The following is a 17178-nucleotide window of genomic DNA, read 5'->3' as shown; positions in this document are numbered from 1 at the left end:
TATGACCAAAATAATATATTTATCAATAGCCTATCTATCCTATGAATGTCGTTTCTTTATGAAGGGCCTTTTATGAATCATGCCTAACGTGTTCAGTGGACCTTTCATTCAATTAAATCCAGTAAACTAACACGTTTTTTTTTTTTTTTATTAGTCAATTTCATAATACCCAAAATAGCAAACGATAGAAATGTGTCCAATAAATCTTACAAGATATCAAATGTTTAAGTATTACTTTCTTCATCTTCTACAAAATAGACAAAGTATTTTGAATTGTGGAATCCAGGATGGGCTAATAGTTTTCAGCATCATATGAAAATTATTTTTCAGTTTTGCCATTTTAAGTGCAGAGAAAGTAATTGACATTTACGTTATATGGCTAATGAATACTGTTTGCATAAAGAGGGTTTGTGAATACATAACCCTTTTTATACATACCATTTTTTCTAACAATTAAGGAACACCTCTAATAGTTTTTAAATGAATGCTTCAGAGGCATGGACCACAAATAATTTTCCAGTCAAGTTAGTCACTGCTATGTACTTTAAAATGTTCTGGCTATTTGGCTCAACCCCTGGTTTAGCTCCTATTATGAACCTGTAAGTATAACATATTCACTTGTGAAATTCAAAAGGCAGAACACACCGTTGGAAAGGTTTTGATAATATCATTTAACAAACGGACCTACAAATATTATATTCTCCCAACACAGTTTGAGAGCGATTGTTAACTATTAATTAATAGGCAGATTCTACAGCACCCTTCAGACTACCCTGGAGGTACCAATATTGTCTTTGGGGACAAATTAAATGAAAATGGAAAAGCTCACCTGATGCTTTAAGGACACCAATTTATGTAAATTTGGTGTGTGTGTGTGTGTGTGTATTAGGAAGAAAACAGTACCAGTCCATTTAAATTCCTCTAAAATTTAATGTAAAAAACCATTTTTACATGATTACATAGTAGGAAATAAATCTCTATAGGTTTACAATACAGTAACTTCATTATTTTTGCAACACCTTCATCTCTGCAACAATAAAATAAAAAATAGACTTTGTTAAATAATAAAAAGCGCTTGAATCCTTCTTTTGGCTGTAGAAAACAGAAAGGAAAAAAACACACAAACACAGGAAGAAGGCATGAGAGGCCAGGAATGTGCGATAAGAATGTACACATGATGCAGGAATGCGCGTGGAACGCTAATGAGTGCATGTGCAAAGGCAAAGCAAACGTAAATAAAAAATTTAAATTTAATATAAAAAAAAAATGACATTTCAAACTTAAGGAGTGTTGGGTTTTTTTCTTTTAAAAGGGAATAGAAAGTAGGGAGAAATGGATGGATAGTTTGTGTGTGTTAGTTGTGAGTGTTTCTCAGGCATTTGGGTTCTTTCTCATCAGCTCAATGTCAGCTTCCACCATCTCCTTGACGAGTTCCTGCAGAGTCATACAAACACACAACAAGTCATTACACCTGAATGGATGCAATAAAGATGGCTCCGTCAGGTAAACAAGCGTGCTCATATATGCTTTACATAAGAACCCTGTCTCACCTCAAAGGACACCTTTGGCTTCCAGCCCAATATCCTCCCAGCCTTGGAGCAGTCCCCTTGTAGGTAGTCCTATGGAGAAACACACATAGATTGCAAGTCATGCATTTACCAAATATCTTCCATCACATATGAGACGAACTATTTCTTAATTATAAAAGCATTCTGCAACCACCATATATAAAAATGTTTCAAGAGAAGGAATAGGTCAATGTTGTCACAATACCAAAATTATGACCAATTGATACCAATATACCACAGCATAAACCTTAAACTTAATAGTAATAAAAGTGATAGAAAAGGCCTAGACAACAAAACATGGAACTTCAAATTATTTTCCGTAACTGACTGATAACAGAAACGCCTTTAAACATTCTTCTTAAAGAACATTTTTTATTTCAGGCTATTGCAATAATTTCTAACTTTCCAACTTTCTATGACATTTACACACACACACACACACACACACACACACACTTACCACTTCAGTCGGTCTGTAGTACTTGGGGTCGACACGCACATGCACTACGCCAGTCTCCACACAGCGGCCAATCTCCTTCTCTCCCTCGCCCTCCCACCTGAGAGGCACAAAGGTGTCATCAGAGGTGTGTAGTGTTAATTTTGTCACCTATTTTTAATTTAGTCTTAGTCTTGTGACGAAATGTCCTTTTTAGTCTTTGTCATATTTAGTCATTCAAATATCATTTTTGTTAGTCAAGTTTTAGTCGACTAAAAGTCTCGTCATTTTAGTCTAGTTTTAGTCAAAAGAAAACTAAAGGTATCTTAGTCTTAGTCAGTTTTAGTCAACACATTTTAGTTTTTTTTTATAACAAATTATTTCTGATTACCATTTGAGTCAAATAGTGTTTCACACATCTCAATTTTCCAACAATATTGTCGCCCACAGGGCTACTCGTCTGTTATAATTACTCATTCGGATTTTTGTCAGTCAGTATGTTTACATGCACAGGTAAGTCGAGCTACAGTTATAGCTCGGCTGGGATTTGACCATAGACAGTAAAAGATTTGACTGGACCACTGTCATATTAAGTAGACCAGTGTTTCTCAAAGTGTGGTCAGAAATCACTAGTGTCCATAAAGCTATCCCAAGTGGTGGTCGCGAAAGAGCAGGCGTGGTAAAATATAATATAGATGAGTTGTTTACAATATTGAACCAACTTGTATGTAAAAACAGTTCTGCAACACTGTCTATGTAAGATATGCCAGTTTAAATCATACAGTATGAATCCACACAATAAGCAAAGTGCAAAGACAATAAGCAAGGTGGTTCAGTGAGTAGGCCTATAGTGTAGACTAATTATAGGCTACTGTTGAAGTAGGTCTAATCTTTTTTTTTTTAGCTAGGGTTACTTATGGTCCTGAAACTGAAAAAAAAGTTTGAGAAACACTGTCGAGACCAAAGTATTAATGTTTTACTCCCGCCAAGCTAGATGGCGATATACACCCAAACACAACACATTCCCCAAACAGACTCTTCATCTTAGCCATAGCTAACTTGCTAGCGAACTTTCCATATTAGCTTACTTGCTAGCAAACTTTGTATCATCAGTCTAACTAGTTAAATAGTTGACATTACATGATGAACATTTTCGTATGGACATTCTGGGGGATGTTAATTTGTGTGAGAGAAGCTTCAACTTCTGGGTATGTAGCATTGTGGCATAAAGCTTAGGTAGTTAGCTTGCTAACTCTGGCAAAAATCTCCAGTGTTCTTGTTCCATGTAGTTTCGTGTTGCAGCCACAGGGTTGCAGCAACAGCACATAGACTAGCCTACAGGAAAGCTGTTGCGTATGAACTTATTCGGAATATTTTGAAAACGTAACAGCTAGATATTCTGTCTTCTCATTTTGTAGATGAAAATGAAGAGAGATTTTATCTTAGTTTTTATTTCATGTAAAACATTTTAGTCTCGTCTTTTTTCGTCAACAATAATGCATCTTAAGATAGTCTTAGTCAGTGTTTCAGGACATTACTGCCGTCTCGTCATCATCTCGTCTTAGTCATGAAAAAAAAGGTTGTTGACGAACATATTTCCTCTCGTCTCGTCTGACGAAATTAACACTAGGTGTGTGTGTGTGTGTGTGTGTGTGTGTGTGCCTCGCCCTCCCACCTGAGAGGCACAAAGATGTCATCAGGTGTGTAGGTGTGTGTGTGTGTAGGTGTGTGTGTGTGTGTGTGTGTGTATGCAATGTAGAGAGAGATTGTGCGAGGGAGGGAGTGTTTGTTCATGCGTGTGATGTACTTACTGGATAGTTTTGCCTACGTGTTTAAAGGCTCGCTCAACAAACTCTCGTACGCTGTGCACTTCTCCTGTTGATATGACGAAGTCCTCCGGTGTCTCCTGTTGAAGCATCAGCCACATGGCCTAAGGGAGCAAGGCAGACAGATACAGCAACGTTTCCATGGGCTTAGGTTTGCATGGGGTCTTGTCCATTAAATCAGCTAACATCAGTGTTTACGTTGCCTTGTGTCTGCTACGCTTGGTGAGCTGGTGTTAACAACTGGATGCTTTTGGCTCAGATGTTGAATCATCGTTGACGTGCTGTTGTGGTAGGCTAGTTCTGCTTTGCAGTGAACACACTGCACCTTGTCTTCTTTTGTAAGTTTGAATTTATCCCATAACTTTGGACATTCTCTGCCTTTTTACGGACGGTTTCTTGGCTCTCCGTCATATCGCCAACTTATTCTGAAAGTGGTGTGCGCGTCAGTAATAACAGTCAGTGTGTTCGAACCCCGACCAGTAGGAACGGCTGAAGCCTTGAGCAAGGCACCTAACCCCTCACTGCTCCTCGAGCGCCGCTGTTGTAGCAGGCAGCTCACTGCGTTGCGATTAGTGTGTGCTTCATCTCACTGTGTGTTCACTGTGTGCTGAGTGTGTTTCACTAATTCACGGATTGGGATAAATACAGAGACCAAATTTCCCTCACGGGATCAAAAGAGTATATATACTTATACTTAATTCCTGAGCCGAGTAGGCCACATAACGCAAGTGATCGGAATTAAAAGAAGCTTCAAGGCAGAGAATTTTCGATAATTTTTTGTAATCAAATTATTCGAACTACTCGAGTAATCATTTCAGCCTTATGTTCCATATCAGTATTTATAGGAAGCATGTTTATCTGGTCCCTGAACCTGTAAAAACTCATGATAGATTGCTGAACTGCTTTTATCTACTGGATTATTCAGAAAATTAGATTCCTAATGAAACTTGACTTGTGGAATGAAATAAAGTGTTTAAAATGTGCATGTGCTGGAGGGTACCTCTACATAGTCTTTAGCATGCCCCCAGTCTCTCTTGGAGTCTAGGTTGCCCAGGCTCAGGGACTCAGCCAGACCCAGGTGGATCTTTGCCACTGCACGGCTGATCTTACGCGTCACAAAGTTTGCACCTGCACACACACACACACAGAAACAAACAGACACACACACAAGTTTCACAGCTGAAGTTTCATATCAAAACAAAGGGAAGTAAAAACGTAATATTATCCCTTTCCATCCTGCAACTGATCTCACAACACAGCATAGTGGATTATTTCATACTCAATCTGTCATCCTAGTGCACATCAGTCATGCTAAAACCAGATATTTTAGCCAAAAACAACAGTGATGAATGCATTAACCCTAATAATGATCACTTCTTCATAGTTAAAACTCCCTTTTCCTTCAGTTTTACTGTTCTTAATGCTACAGCATCTTTTTGTACAGAACTCAACATTTAAACATATTACATTTCATGTTGATAAAATGCCCTTTTCATATATCCATGTATAAGAAGTGTCATAACTTCCAGAGCAAAGTGTGTGTGTGTGTGTGTGTGTGTGTGTGTGTGTGTACAACCTCACCTCTTCTTGGGCTCTCATGGTTAAAGAGGATTCCATTCACAGCGAAGAGGTCATAAGCCTCCCTGAAGTTCACCACTATCCAGTAAGCGTAGAGCTTTGCAGCACCTATCAGACATGAGGACAAGGACAAGTACAGCAATGGTAAGGCCACCATCTTCTTTCACCTCATTACTTTGTGAATGCTGCAAATATGTAAATGTACATGCACGTCTGTATGTTGTGCAATGTTGCATTCATTTGTGAGTGTGTGTGTGCGCGCATCATGTCTCTGCCTAAGCTATCCTCAGTGTGTGACGCGTATAGGTCAGATATGAGGTCTAAGGAGTCAATGAATCAGGCCTAAACACTTGCACCATAAACACTCATTAAAAACCTGATCCATTTTTGACGACATGGACGACCGAAGAGGCCATGTTTGCCTTGAGAATTTGTTGCTGGTATTTGTGCATGGGTGCCAGTGTGTGCGTTCATGCATGCCTCTGTGTGTGTGTTGTGTGTGTGTGTGTGTGTGTGTGTGTGTGTGTGTGTGTGTGTGTGTGTGTGTGCGTGCGTCGTGTGCAAGCATGGAGGTGTGGCAGTGGGTATGTGTGTGTGTGCATAAGCGTAAGCGTGAGATCATGAGCATGTGAGAGAGTGAGTGTGTGGGTATGTGTGTGCAACGAATACATTGAATACATACAATGAATGTGTGTGTATGCAGTTGTGTGTGTGTGTACCATAGGGTGATCTTGGGTAGAAGGGTGTGGTCTCTTTCTGGGGGATCTCCTGCACCTTGCCGTAGAGCTCACTGGTGGAGGCCTGGTAGAAGCGCACCGAGTGTGTGAGTCCACATGTCTTGACCGCGTCCAGCAGGCGCAGTGTCCCCACGCCGTCCACATCGGCTGTGTACTCCGCCAGGTCGAAAGAGATCTGCACACACACACACACATAAAGTAACGTTCACACCCAGTGACACACACACATCAGTCCAGTATGTATATGTGTAGTAATGTACATACTGGGAGAGGGGTTATAGTATGCCATCTCTCCCGCACACAATGACAATCTTCTATGATATACTTTATATATTGCTATGCGTGTAATGTTAGTTACTCTGCATAGGACTGCATGTGTCCATGAGTGTTAATAAGCCTGTGTAGGTCTACATGTGTCCATGATGGGTGCTTATGTATGGGTGTATGAATGTGGGTGCTAATGTTTATAAGCCCGTGTAGGTCTACATGTGTCCATGAGCTCTTCTGAGCGAGTCCAGCTACCTTCACATGGCTCTGGGCTCCGAGGTTGTAGATCTCTGTAGGCTTCACCTCGTTTATGATCTTTACCAAGCATGTGCTGTCTGTCAGATCTCCATAGTGTAATTTCATATCTGCAGGACATACACACACACTCATTAATGGCTTTATATAAACATATCGCATACAACAGGGACAATTCATTTTAATGTAATGTGATCTAGCATACAGGGTGTGTGCTGGGACTTCATGGATGCAGGATGCCTATACATATATGTAAGCTCATGCACACACAAAGACACACACACACATTCATTCATTCATGCACAACACAGACAGCCATTTGCTGAAATGGATGCCAGTCTAACTGTGTGTATGTGTGTGTGTGTATGGAAAGAACTGTGTGGCACTCACTTCCTTCTGTGTGTGTGCACCGATCTTTGTAGAGGTGCTCGATGCGACCAGTGTTGAAGGAACTGGATCTGCGCAGAATACCATGGACCTACACACACAGATATACAGAGAGAGAAATAGAGAGAGAGAGTTAAAGTGAGTGAGTGAGTGAGTGAGAGTGAGAGTGAGAGAGAGAGAGAGAGAGAGAGAGAGACATTTCAATGACTGACCAGAACTTGAATATACTCAACCACAAAAGCTGCATTCAGATATTGAACTGGTATTGAGTTGATAGTGCCAGCTTATACAGACTGGGTGGTTGACGAGCCTCAGTCTGGACCCAGTTAAAGAGGAGGCCAGTTTTAAATGTGGCTGATACATCTTACATTTTTTGGAGACTTTATCAGAGACATATTGGTAGCTATTGCACTCTTCCAGTGTCTATGCCTGGTGCCATTATTTATCTATTGTATGATTTACGTACATTGTACTGTACTCATCATTGTCTGCTTTATGTCCTGTGCTGTATGTTGTCCATGGTAGCAAACTAGTTTCCCCTTTGGGGATTAATAAAGTTGATTTATCTATATATCTATCTGATAGACTGTGAAGGGGTCATTGGAGTTAGTCACAATTGCAGGGACTGGCTGTAGAAAAAAAAACTTGGAAAAAAAATGTTTTTGTATAACTACTGTGAGTGTATACTTCGGATGTCACATACCTCATAGCCCTTCTCCAGCAGAAACTCTGCCAAGTAAGAGCCGTCCTGCAATAAGCCATTAAGAAGAGGGGTTAGTCAAATACAACTGAGGAGTCGGTCCAATACAACATCAGAGTCAAATACAACACAGGACAGGAGTCAAATACATGTTTGCTCTCCCCCTCTCGGTCACACCCACCCACCACACACATACCCTCACTGTTTAAACAGACAGACACACTTTCTCCTTCACACACACACACACACAAAAAAAAGGATTCAATGTACACCAAGTTAGCCTACAAGTGGGGTAAGACTGTAGCCTAGAAATCTAGACGCACCCCTTGCTGCCAGGGCTAGTCTAGCAACTCTCCGTTGGCTTGTGAGCTCCAGAAATCGAAACTTAATCAGGGCATTGAAATCGTGTATAGAGTCGTTTGGTGGGCTTAACATAATGATTGATGGCAGAGTTGCAACGGTTTGGCTTGAATTCCCTGCTACTTGAAAACAAATATCCTATTGAGTCCTATTGCGTGCAGAGGGAATTTGAAAGACAACTGATTATCCCGCCCCTCGGACTGAGCACTGCGAACGGTGAGTGCCCAGACCCTACATTTTAATGTGGGTCTGGCTCGCCAGGCTAGTAAGACTACTACTATCAGATTCAGTACATTACAGTTAAATACTAAACAGATCAGTAGCATGTGGTGAGGTCAGGACCAGGGAAGGCAGCATGCATTCACAAATCCAAATTTATTTGTATTTCCCTGTTTGTACTAGTGGCCTATTTCCGCATCCACTCTAATAGTAGTTACTCCACATATGCATGAGGGCAGTTGGTTTGTTGTTTACCAGCAATTACAAAGAAAGTGGGTTTTAAAGTTTCCTATATCTTTGACAAAGTGCATCATCTTTTAGAACTACCCAATGTCTTTGCCATTCACATCACTCATAGGCTACAATCACCCACTTAGTTATGCTGATCACCGCCTGGATGGTTGGGCTAAGTGCGTTCTTAGCCTACTCATACCTAAACATGCCCACACCAAAAGCAGTGCCTTTCGTTCCATTCAACTCAAGGAACTCAATACGCGTGGGCAAAGTCTGAACTCCACAACCATCCGCTTTTGGAAGTTTATGGACCTTGAAGACAAAGGCCTACAGCCATAGTTGTCCTGACTGCATGCCATTGTCACCATGCAAAAACAATACTAGGCCTAAAACACATCCCCCTATGGACTTTAATGAGCAACTTGCACTTCCTTTTCCACAGTCAGGGGCTCACTGTTTTCCTGGGAACATAGAGTGACAGTGACATCTACCTACTACTTCTACTTGCAGCTCCCCTACACTAGCTGTTCTCTGACCAGACACCAACAAGTTCATGACAGGGCCAGTCTCAGGATTCAGGAATATACCTTTAGTGGCCTATATCCTGGTCTGCAGTGTGTGTGTGTGTGCCAAACATTCCTTATCAGGGACGTCTGTCATTTATTTATTGAGATTTATAACTTCCTTTAAATGTACCACCTGCTTGTGCCCATGTAGCTCAACTTGTATGGTTGTAGGCCTACTGCACGATTGCTCTCGCCACATCATCTTTCCACAATTGATCCAGTATCATGTCACACAGGTTTGGCTCGAAATGTAGCCTACGGTGTGTTCGTGCGCAGGAGTGTCCCTCCTAACATCATTATACACGTCATGATGTTTTAACAATACACTGTCGCGTTGCACCGGTTTTTCCGGCTGGCTCGCCGATCAGCAGTCCGATCCCAAGCTCTTTTGAGGGGTGACGTGTCATCTTTTAATGTCCAGAGTTAGGATTGAAGCGGAATCCTTGACCCATTAGCGTTGCCAATAATAATACTTTTCTCTCTTTCTCGTTCTCCTACTTTTCATATCACACATGCATGTAGGCTAAATCATTAACCGTTTCCTTTCACCTGCTCTAATTTATCTGTAAACAAAAACGGCTTTTGATTTTCTTGACTGTGTCACTACAATTAAAGTATAGCAAGAGAGCACCCTCGTAGAGAGGATGAGTCGCATCTCTGCAGACAAAAGACGCTTACCTGTCCAGTGATGCCCGTGATGATGGCTACCCTTCTTGGTTTCGCTCCGTTAACGGCACCAGGCTCTGCACACTGGGCCATTTTCCCCTTTCTTGGATAATGTAGGTTGCCTGTTTCTTCAACTGTGATCTCTCGTGGGACTTGACACCGGCAAACAGGCAGAAACGCTAGTCACTCCTGTGGCCGTTTTGAGCTTGAATGGTCGCATCCGAAACAAGTTGCACGGAAGTATAATAACCAGGAAGTGGGAGGAGAAACGTTAACAGCCAACAGGAAGGTAGTACAACTCTGACGCATTACGACACGCTTACTTTTCTTTCTGACCGACTTCACTGAACTAGCCTACTACTACTACTTTTAATGTGCGACGCACTCAAACATTCACGTGAACAACTAAAGTAAATAACGCACAATCTTGTTTTATTTTCTTTTAAAGAAAATAAGGTGCTATTTTGTAAAAACAGACAAGACAGCCACCCACGCACACCTTACATGTAGGAACATTTTATTCATTCGCAGTGGGCAAGGTTAGTCTATAATTTTCATACCCTCCTTATTCAAACCTCACCCACCTCCTACACAAATACTGCTGAGGCTGAGAATCTTCATAAGCCTAGCCTACGCTACACACGCATAAAACACAGAGGAAACCGATGAGTTCATGTTTATTCAGTTTATTCAGTCACATCACAAGCTTAGATAAAAACCCTCAAATGAAAAACCACAGCTTGATCAATAGGCCTACATCTCAATTGAAACAGAGCCATTAAATGAAGCTCAAAAGAAAGAAAAAAAGAAACAAACTAAATCTATCTAAGACACCAGGAGACACAATCACCACTCGGACAGTGTTCAGTTTTGAGGCAGAGTGTGAGAGCCGTTTAGATGTAGCCTAGAAGGGCGTCAGGAGGAATAGGCTAATGGATATGGGATGTAGGACAAGGGCTGGAGGGGTAGGGATGGAGTAGCCTACTCTCCTTTTCACAAGCAGATGGAACTGCATAAATTAGACATTAGGTGCAACTTCATGGTTTTGAACTTGGGCTACTGTTGGAGAGTAGCCTAGACTAGAAAAGGTCGTTTGGATAAAAGCTTCAGCTAAATTACTAAATGTAAACATTAATGTAAAAACTACTAGAAACTAGAAGCAGGATTGTGTGTGTTGTACAAGAGCACAGTGAGAGACAGCGGACAGGGGTTGTAGCCTAGGTCAGGGATTTGTCAAGAGTAGGATAGGAAGTGATTTTACTCTACTTTAAAACAATACACACGAAAAACCACACAATAAATTATAAGTGAATCATAGGTAGTGGACTGTTGATTATTTGGCCTTCACAGAAGGTGAGATTGCATTATAATTGTCTGATAACACAGTAAACATTAGCATATATGTGTGTGTGTGTGTGTGTGTGTGTGTGTGTGTGTGTGTGCGTGTATGTCTGTGACTTTCCATTCTGTCTGAACTCATAGGCCTACTGTGCATGATTTGGTATTAAGTGTACCAGAATTAGTACTCAATACTGTCAGTGTTAATTATAGTAGATAAATTATCATCTATGCATTTCAAGTTTTTTTCAAGGATACAGTAATTGGTATTATATTATAGCAGATTTCTAATAGATATAAACTAGCTAGATTTTGCAAGTGCAGCTATTTTCTTTTAAAAGTGCAGATCTGAATAAGTGAATATCACAACACTATTTTCTTGCAACACACCAAGTTTGATCAAAAGAATTGGAGCATTATGAGAAGATAAAAGATATTCTCTTCTTGAAAATTCTAACAGATGCATGTAGTGGCTAAATATCTGCGCTTTGAATACCCATTTTGCATGCTCTTCACAAAATATCCAGTGAGGGCTGGGTCAGTTTGTAAATCTGTAAATAAAGAGGAAAACCAAAAAGTGGGAAGTGTAAGACTGAAGGTCTTCTCTAAGGGAACTCAAACAAGTGTGTGTGTGTGTGTGTGTGTGTGTGTGTGTGAGAGAGAGTGAGTGAGTGAGTGAGTTAGTGAGTGTGTGTGTGCAAGCATGGAGGTGTGGCAGTGGGTATGTGTATGTGTGAGAGTATGACCATGTGAGAGAGTGAGCGTGTGGGTACGTGTGTGCAATGAATACATTCTGTGTATGTGACAGCAGGCATCATAGTGATTGGTCCTGGTTTGTGCCATGACCTTAAGAGGTCAGTGTTTCATTCTGCAAGAGAAGAGCACACACACACACACGCACACACACAGTTAGAGTGCAGAGAAATATATTTTCTTGTCAACCAACAACTACCCAACCCTAACATAACAATCAACCAAAAAGTCTTCAAGCTGGGTGATTTGTGTGTGTGTGTGTGTGTGTGTGTGTGTGTGTGTGTGTCAGAGGCAGAGGTTTCGTTTTCCGGACATTTTGATGATATGCCAGTCAAATATCCTATTATCGCTTCTTAATTAGTTAAGTTGAGACAGGCTATGCAGCTTAAAGAATGATAATCAGGCCATATAGAATGGAACATGTTCATTGGCCTAACTTAAACATGCTTAAGTAGTGTCTAGGGATGCACAATATTGTATTTTAGCTGATATCCGATATGCCAATATTGACAAGCTCATTTTGGCCGATGGCCGATGCCGATTATACATATCTAATTTTGATTAATTGAAAAGTCTCTCCTGTAGCCTAGGCTACTACAATTAACCTGTTATTATGATAGTGTAGGCTACTTGCTGTCGATACGGGTCAGTGACCGAAGTATAATTCATGTTCACGATTCATATTCAACAATGGGAAAACCCATTTTCGGGGTGTTTCGTTATATCATTGTTCAAATACGTGAAATGAAATTGAGAGCACGGACTCATAAAACATTATACGGAACATTAAACATTTTTCTTTGATTCAACCCTGTATCATTTTAGAAATAGACATTCACTCATGAAAAATAATTAAATTATTTCAAATATGGCACATTTATTAAGTAGCCTAATATTTTCACATGTAAATGTTATACTTGAACAGTAGCCTACAAGACAGTTCCCAAGAATATGACATATTGTTCTCAAATGAACAGAAGCTGTAACCCTGTAAACTTAAAATGAAACTTCATGAAACTCACGCAAGTTTTCTAATGTTAGCTAACATTACACACTTTAGAAACTGATTGCCATTGTACACAAAAGCTTAGCAATGCGTCGTCACGGTTTTAGCTGGTGCCATTTTTTCTGGCTTAGGCTTGTGCTTTGTAGAGTTCAGGATGATGGCTCTTAAGATGTGTAATTAAATTGGTTAGGTTAAAAGAGTATCGTTTTACCCCTCCTCGCATCACTGGTACTTTACAAGCACTGCAAATAGCAATTTTGTTATCAGTTTCTGGAAATTGGAAATACTGCCACACAGCCAACATGTTGAAGTAGGCCTATGTTGTTGGCGCTCATAGTAACATAAACATTTGCTTCGCGTGCGCATAATTAACAGGTCACCTTATCGGCCAGGCACATCGGCAGAAATGTCCATATTGGCTGATGCCGATAATTAAGTTATGAAGCTTTTATCTGCAGATACCAATGTCGGCCGATATCATCGTGCATCCCTACTTGTGTCAATTTAAAGATCTAACCAGTCTCTATGTTGTTTTCATGGACAGTAAGAATCTGCTTTGTTCGTTGTTTTAAATAGGCTACGTTGTTTGTTGCTGCTACCCACGTTATCTCCAGTGGTTAAACAGTTTCACTTGCGCAGATGCGCACACACATTGAATGAGCGCTCACACCACCACCCCCTAATGCTATGTAAGGGATAATGTATAGAACGCCGGTCCTTATCTGAAAATAAGTCCTGACAGGGCGAAAAAGGTCTTTTTTCATCCCGAAGGCACTTATTTTTGTAAATTCAGCATATGTGTGTTGTTTAATAACTTTTTATGTTTAATAACTAATAATGGTAGAGCCTGTTCCTTTAAAACAGTGGTCCCCAAACTACGGCCCACCACCTCATTTTGGGTGGCCCTCCAAAACATGTCCGTGGTATTTAGCATCCGGCCCGCACGGGAGTACAACATCGTCAAACTATAACCTCCGTAATGTCCCCCATTCATTAAGTCTTAACAGTACACATGCAATACTCTTTTTGTCCACTGGTGGTTGTTTTGGCGCTGTTTCGCGTTTGCCATTGAAAACGGAATGAAATGTAGGTCTACCTGCAAACAATGTAAAAAGCCTATGCTGACTGCATCAGTGCTCAAAGTATTCTAAAAGTTTATCAATTAATTGTTAATAACTAACTAACTTCTATTCAAGTCATATTTCTGGAACTTTCTGGTATAATTATTTATATTTTTTATTTACTCATTTAAATGTTCACAGAGTTCACAAAGTTATCAGGTGAGTGAAAGTTAGAATGGTGGTCATTTCAGATGTTTCTGCCACCACTTCATAAAACTCTCATAGTTTGAGAACTTTTATTTGTAGGATATTGCTTGTTCACAACTTGAGCTGTGTATGCAAAGACACAGATTTTAGAGTTCAAAATATACTTTTGGGACTCCCTGTTAATACTTTTGGGAATGCTAAAGTCTTTTTATTAGTATTATTTCATTTGAGCTACATTTTACACTGATATGGCATGATGGAAATATAAACACAGCTAACAATGGTATTAAATTGCAATAGCCTAGATTAAATGTAATGGAATATTCAACTAAGGTAGACTGCTGTTGTTCACAGCACTAAGCTATTTATGGTTACTGATATACTCTGAGTCTCTGGCCCTCTCTTAGAGCCAGGCATAGTGAGCTGGCCCTCGGAAGAAAAAGTTTGGGGACCACTGCTCTAAAACATAGCCAAAGGATGTATTCTTGCTTTAGTAGCCTATAGGCCTACATTTTAGGCTTATTCTCAAATTCAGATTGTCTTAGGGGGACGGGATTATTATAGCCTGGAAAGTCCAGACCCTGAAAGATTAAGGGTCTGGCCACAGACAATGTAATGGCCCGACTCGAGGGGCGGCAACAAGCATGCATTTGAAAATCTCACTGCACACAATTGGAACACTAGACCAATGTTTACTCTGAATGATTCCAGACTTCGACGCAATGGATAACATTACGATTAATGTTTCCAACGTTGCAGCGCTGTCGTCATCAGTTTAGCTCGACTCTGGCCCGCCTATATCAGATACGATTTGATTGGTTCCACGGAATGCAAGGGGTAAAAGTAACGTGCATCATTGTTCATCGCCAGAGTTCTCTTGCGAGAACTCTGGATTTCCAGGATAGGATTATTAGCCAATTTCAATCAAACAATTTGACCGGAGAGATTTAATTTTGTCGGACATTTCATTTTTTTTTTCGGCCAATGTCCGGCAATTACCGGATAACGGAAACCGTGTGTGTGTGTGTGTGTGTGTGTGTGTGTGTGTTGTGTTTCACCTGCTTAGCTTTCAGGGGCTGGTGGTGGAGGTGTGTCTTTGGACAAATCCAGTTGCTTTTGCTGAAAGAGAAACCAGGTGAATCAGGTGAGTTTCTGGGGGCAGGGACATGTCTAAAACCTGTTGTGTGAGTAGAATGGGTAACCCTGTTGCAGTGTGTCTCACCCTCTCATACAGACGGTAATGAAGTCCACGGTCTGAGAGCCAGGGGTGCTTAAGAGACTGAGACGCACTCATCCTCCAGCTACAAAACACAAATCTTTGTGTGTGAAACACATCTACACACACACACACACACACACACACACACACACACACACACACACAAACATACAAACACACATCCATACACATACACATACATATATACAGGTGCTGGTCATATAATTAGAATATCATCAAAAAATGGATTGTATAATGTATACATTTATTCCACACAGACTGATAGATTTCAAGTGTTTATTTCTTTTAATTTTGATGATTATAACTGACAACTAATGAAAACCCCAAATTCAGTATCTCAGAAAATTTGAATAATGTGAAAAGGTTCAATATTGAACACACCTGGTGCCACACTCTAATCAGCTAATTAACTCAAAACACCTGCAAAGGCCTTTAAATTGTCTCTCAGGCCCCAAATTAAAATAAATAAATATTTGAAACATATCTGTGTGTAATGAATGAATGTAATATACAAGTTTCACTTTTTGAATGAAATTACTAACATAAATCAACTTTTTGATGATATTCTAATTATATGACCAGCACCTGTACACACACACACACACATACACACACACACACACACACACACACACACACACACACACACACACACTCACCACTTGCTCTTGACCAGCAGTCGAGTGATGAAGTCTTTTGCCTCGTCTGAGGTCTGTGCAAATTCAGCCACCTCAAAGCTCCACTGACAGGCCAGGATGTTGTTCAGAGTCTCATGGTCATCGTCCCCCAGGAATGGAGACAGACCACTCAGCCTGGGCAATGGTGACACACACACACACACACATACAAAGAAATACACATATACGAGTGAACTGATTTTTGCAGTGGGTATGTGTGCATACTGTATGATATTAGGTAAATATTCACATGTAATTTAAAAAGTTTAAGTAGGCTACAGTAAGTGTTAAACACAATTGCTTTAACTATGTACGCTTCCTCTCTATTAGAATTGTCACTATGATCCATCATGCATGTGTTTTCCACAATGTGTATGAGAGAACTCTAACATATTTTGTCTTTTGTCTCCTGGGTAGTACTGACCTAAGGCTTTGCTGTGTCTAGCCATTAAGAGGCCTTGGTCAGGTCTTAAGCGGTCCCTGCCAGACTTCAGCCTTGAATATCATATTCACCCCTTGCAAGTGACGTCACGTTTTGTTCGCGCCACAGCAAAATAGCCTAGTGGACGGCAAGAACACGAATCAAATCAATGGGTTGTAATGGGACATAACGCACAGCTAGGAGATTATAGTGAGATTTGTTGGATTCTCTGGTTGTTGCGTTGTGTTTTAGTTCTAATGTCTGTATTGAAGATGGTCAATAAAGCTTGACGGCGGGATCAGGATCGGCGATTAGATGATGATTTATTGTAGATGGTACAACAATGAATAACAGAACACAGGCTAAGTCTCAAACAGTAAAACTGTGCAGAGTCTAACAGTTGTGGTTATTAGAAGCGGCTGCTGAGCCTTCCGACAGAACATGCTCCTTGGGTTGCTTCCTCGATCCGTCTCCGTGTCAAAACCTAAGACAAAGCCTGTTATACTAAAACATACAAACGTCAATCATGCCAACGTGGCAGGTGCCAACCAGTGTACAAAACCCGGCCCTGGCCAGATGGAGATACTAGCCTGAATAGGCAGACATGCTGTCTCCCTCGGCCCATGTTATCACCGATGTTCCTCGGATGTTCCTAAACATCGGCCTGTATGACCTT

General features: G+C 40.6%; 2 protein-coding genes across 3 annotated transcripts in view; both read right to left on the bottom strand.

Moving 5' to 3' along the window:
- Positions 1–910: 910 nt before the first annotated feature.
- gmds (GDP-mannose 4,6-dehydratase) lies at positions 911–10042 on the bottom strand. The gene is made up of 11 exons (XM_048252459.1): positions 9812–10042; positions 7758–7802; positions 7058–7145; positions 6668–6777; positions 6128–6320; positions 5412–5516; positions 4831–4958; positions 3816–3934; positions 2029–2125; positions 1551–1619; positions 911–1434 (listed from the first exon to the last, which is right to left on the bottom strand). The coding sequence occupies exons 1-11, from the start codon at positions 9890–9892 to the stop codon at positions 1372–1374; spliced, it is 1098 nt and encodes a 365-aa protein (XP_048108416.1). The 5' UTR covers positions 9893–10042; the 3' UTR covers positions 911–1371.
- Positions 10043–10469: 427 nt separating this feature from the next.
- Positions 10470–17178, bottom strand: part of LOC125301129 (myosin light chain kinase 3-like) — a 44893-nt gene continuing 38184 nt past the window's right edge. For both annotated transcript variants that reach the window (XM_048253436.1, XM_048253437.1), the window contains 4 exons: positions 16064–16216; positions 15387–15465; positions 15223–15283; positions 10470–12005 (listed from right to left, as the gene is read on the bottom strand). In XM_048253436.1, the coding sequence (XP_048109393.1) occupies positions 15227–15283; positions 15387–15465; positions 16064–16216 (289 nt within the window). In that variant the 3' untranslated portion in view covers positions 10470–12005; positions 15223–15226. The remainder of the gene's footprint in view (positions 12006–15222; positions 15284–15386; positions 15466–16063; positions 16217–17178) is intronic.

The sequence above is a fragment of the Alosa alosa genome, chromosome 9, assembly GCF_017589495.1.
Source record: "Alosa alosa isolate M-15738 ecotype Scorff River chromosome 9, AALO_Geno_1.1, whole genome shotgun sequence".
NCBI classification, from domain to species: Eukaryota; Metazoa; Chordata; class Actinopteri; order Clupeiformes; family Clupeidae; genus Alosa; species Alosa alosa.
This window is presented reverse-complemented; position numbering and strand designations above follow the sequence as displayed.

Coding starts and splice junctions, on each gene's coding strand:
- gmds (XM_048252459.1), bottom strand. CDS start 9,892: ATGGCCCAGTGTGCAGAGCCTGGTGCCGTTAACGGAGCGAAACCAAGA. Junction 7,146..7,757: donor TGCTGGAGAAGGGCTATGAG/GTATGTGACATC, acceptor CTGTGTGTGTAG/GTCCATGGTATTCTGCGCAG. Junction 4,959..5,411: donor CCATGAGAGCCCAAGAAGAG/GTGAGGTTGTAC, acceptor GTGTGTGTGCAG/GTGCAAACTTTGTGACGCGT.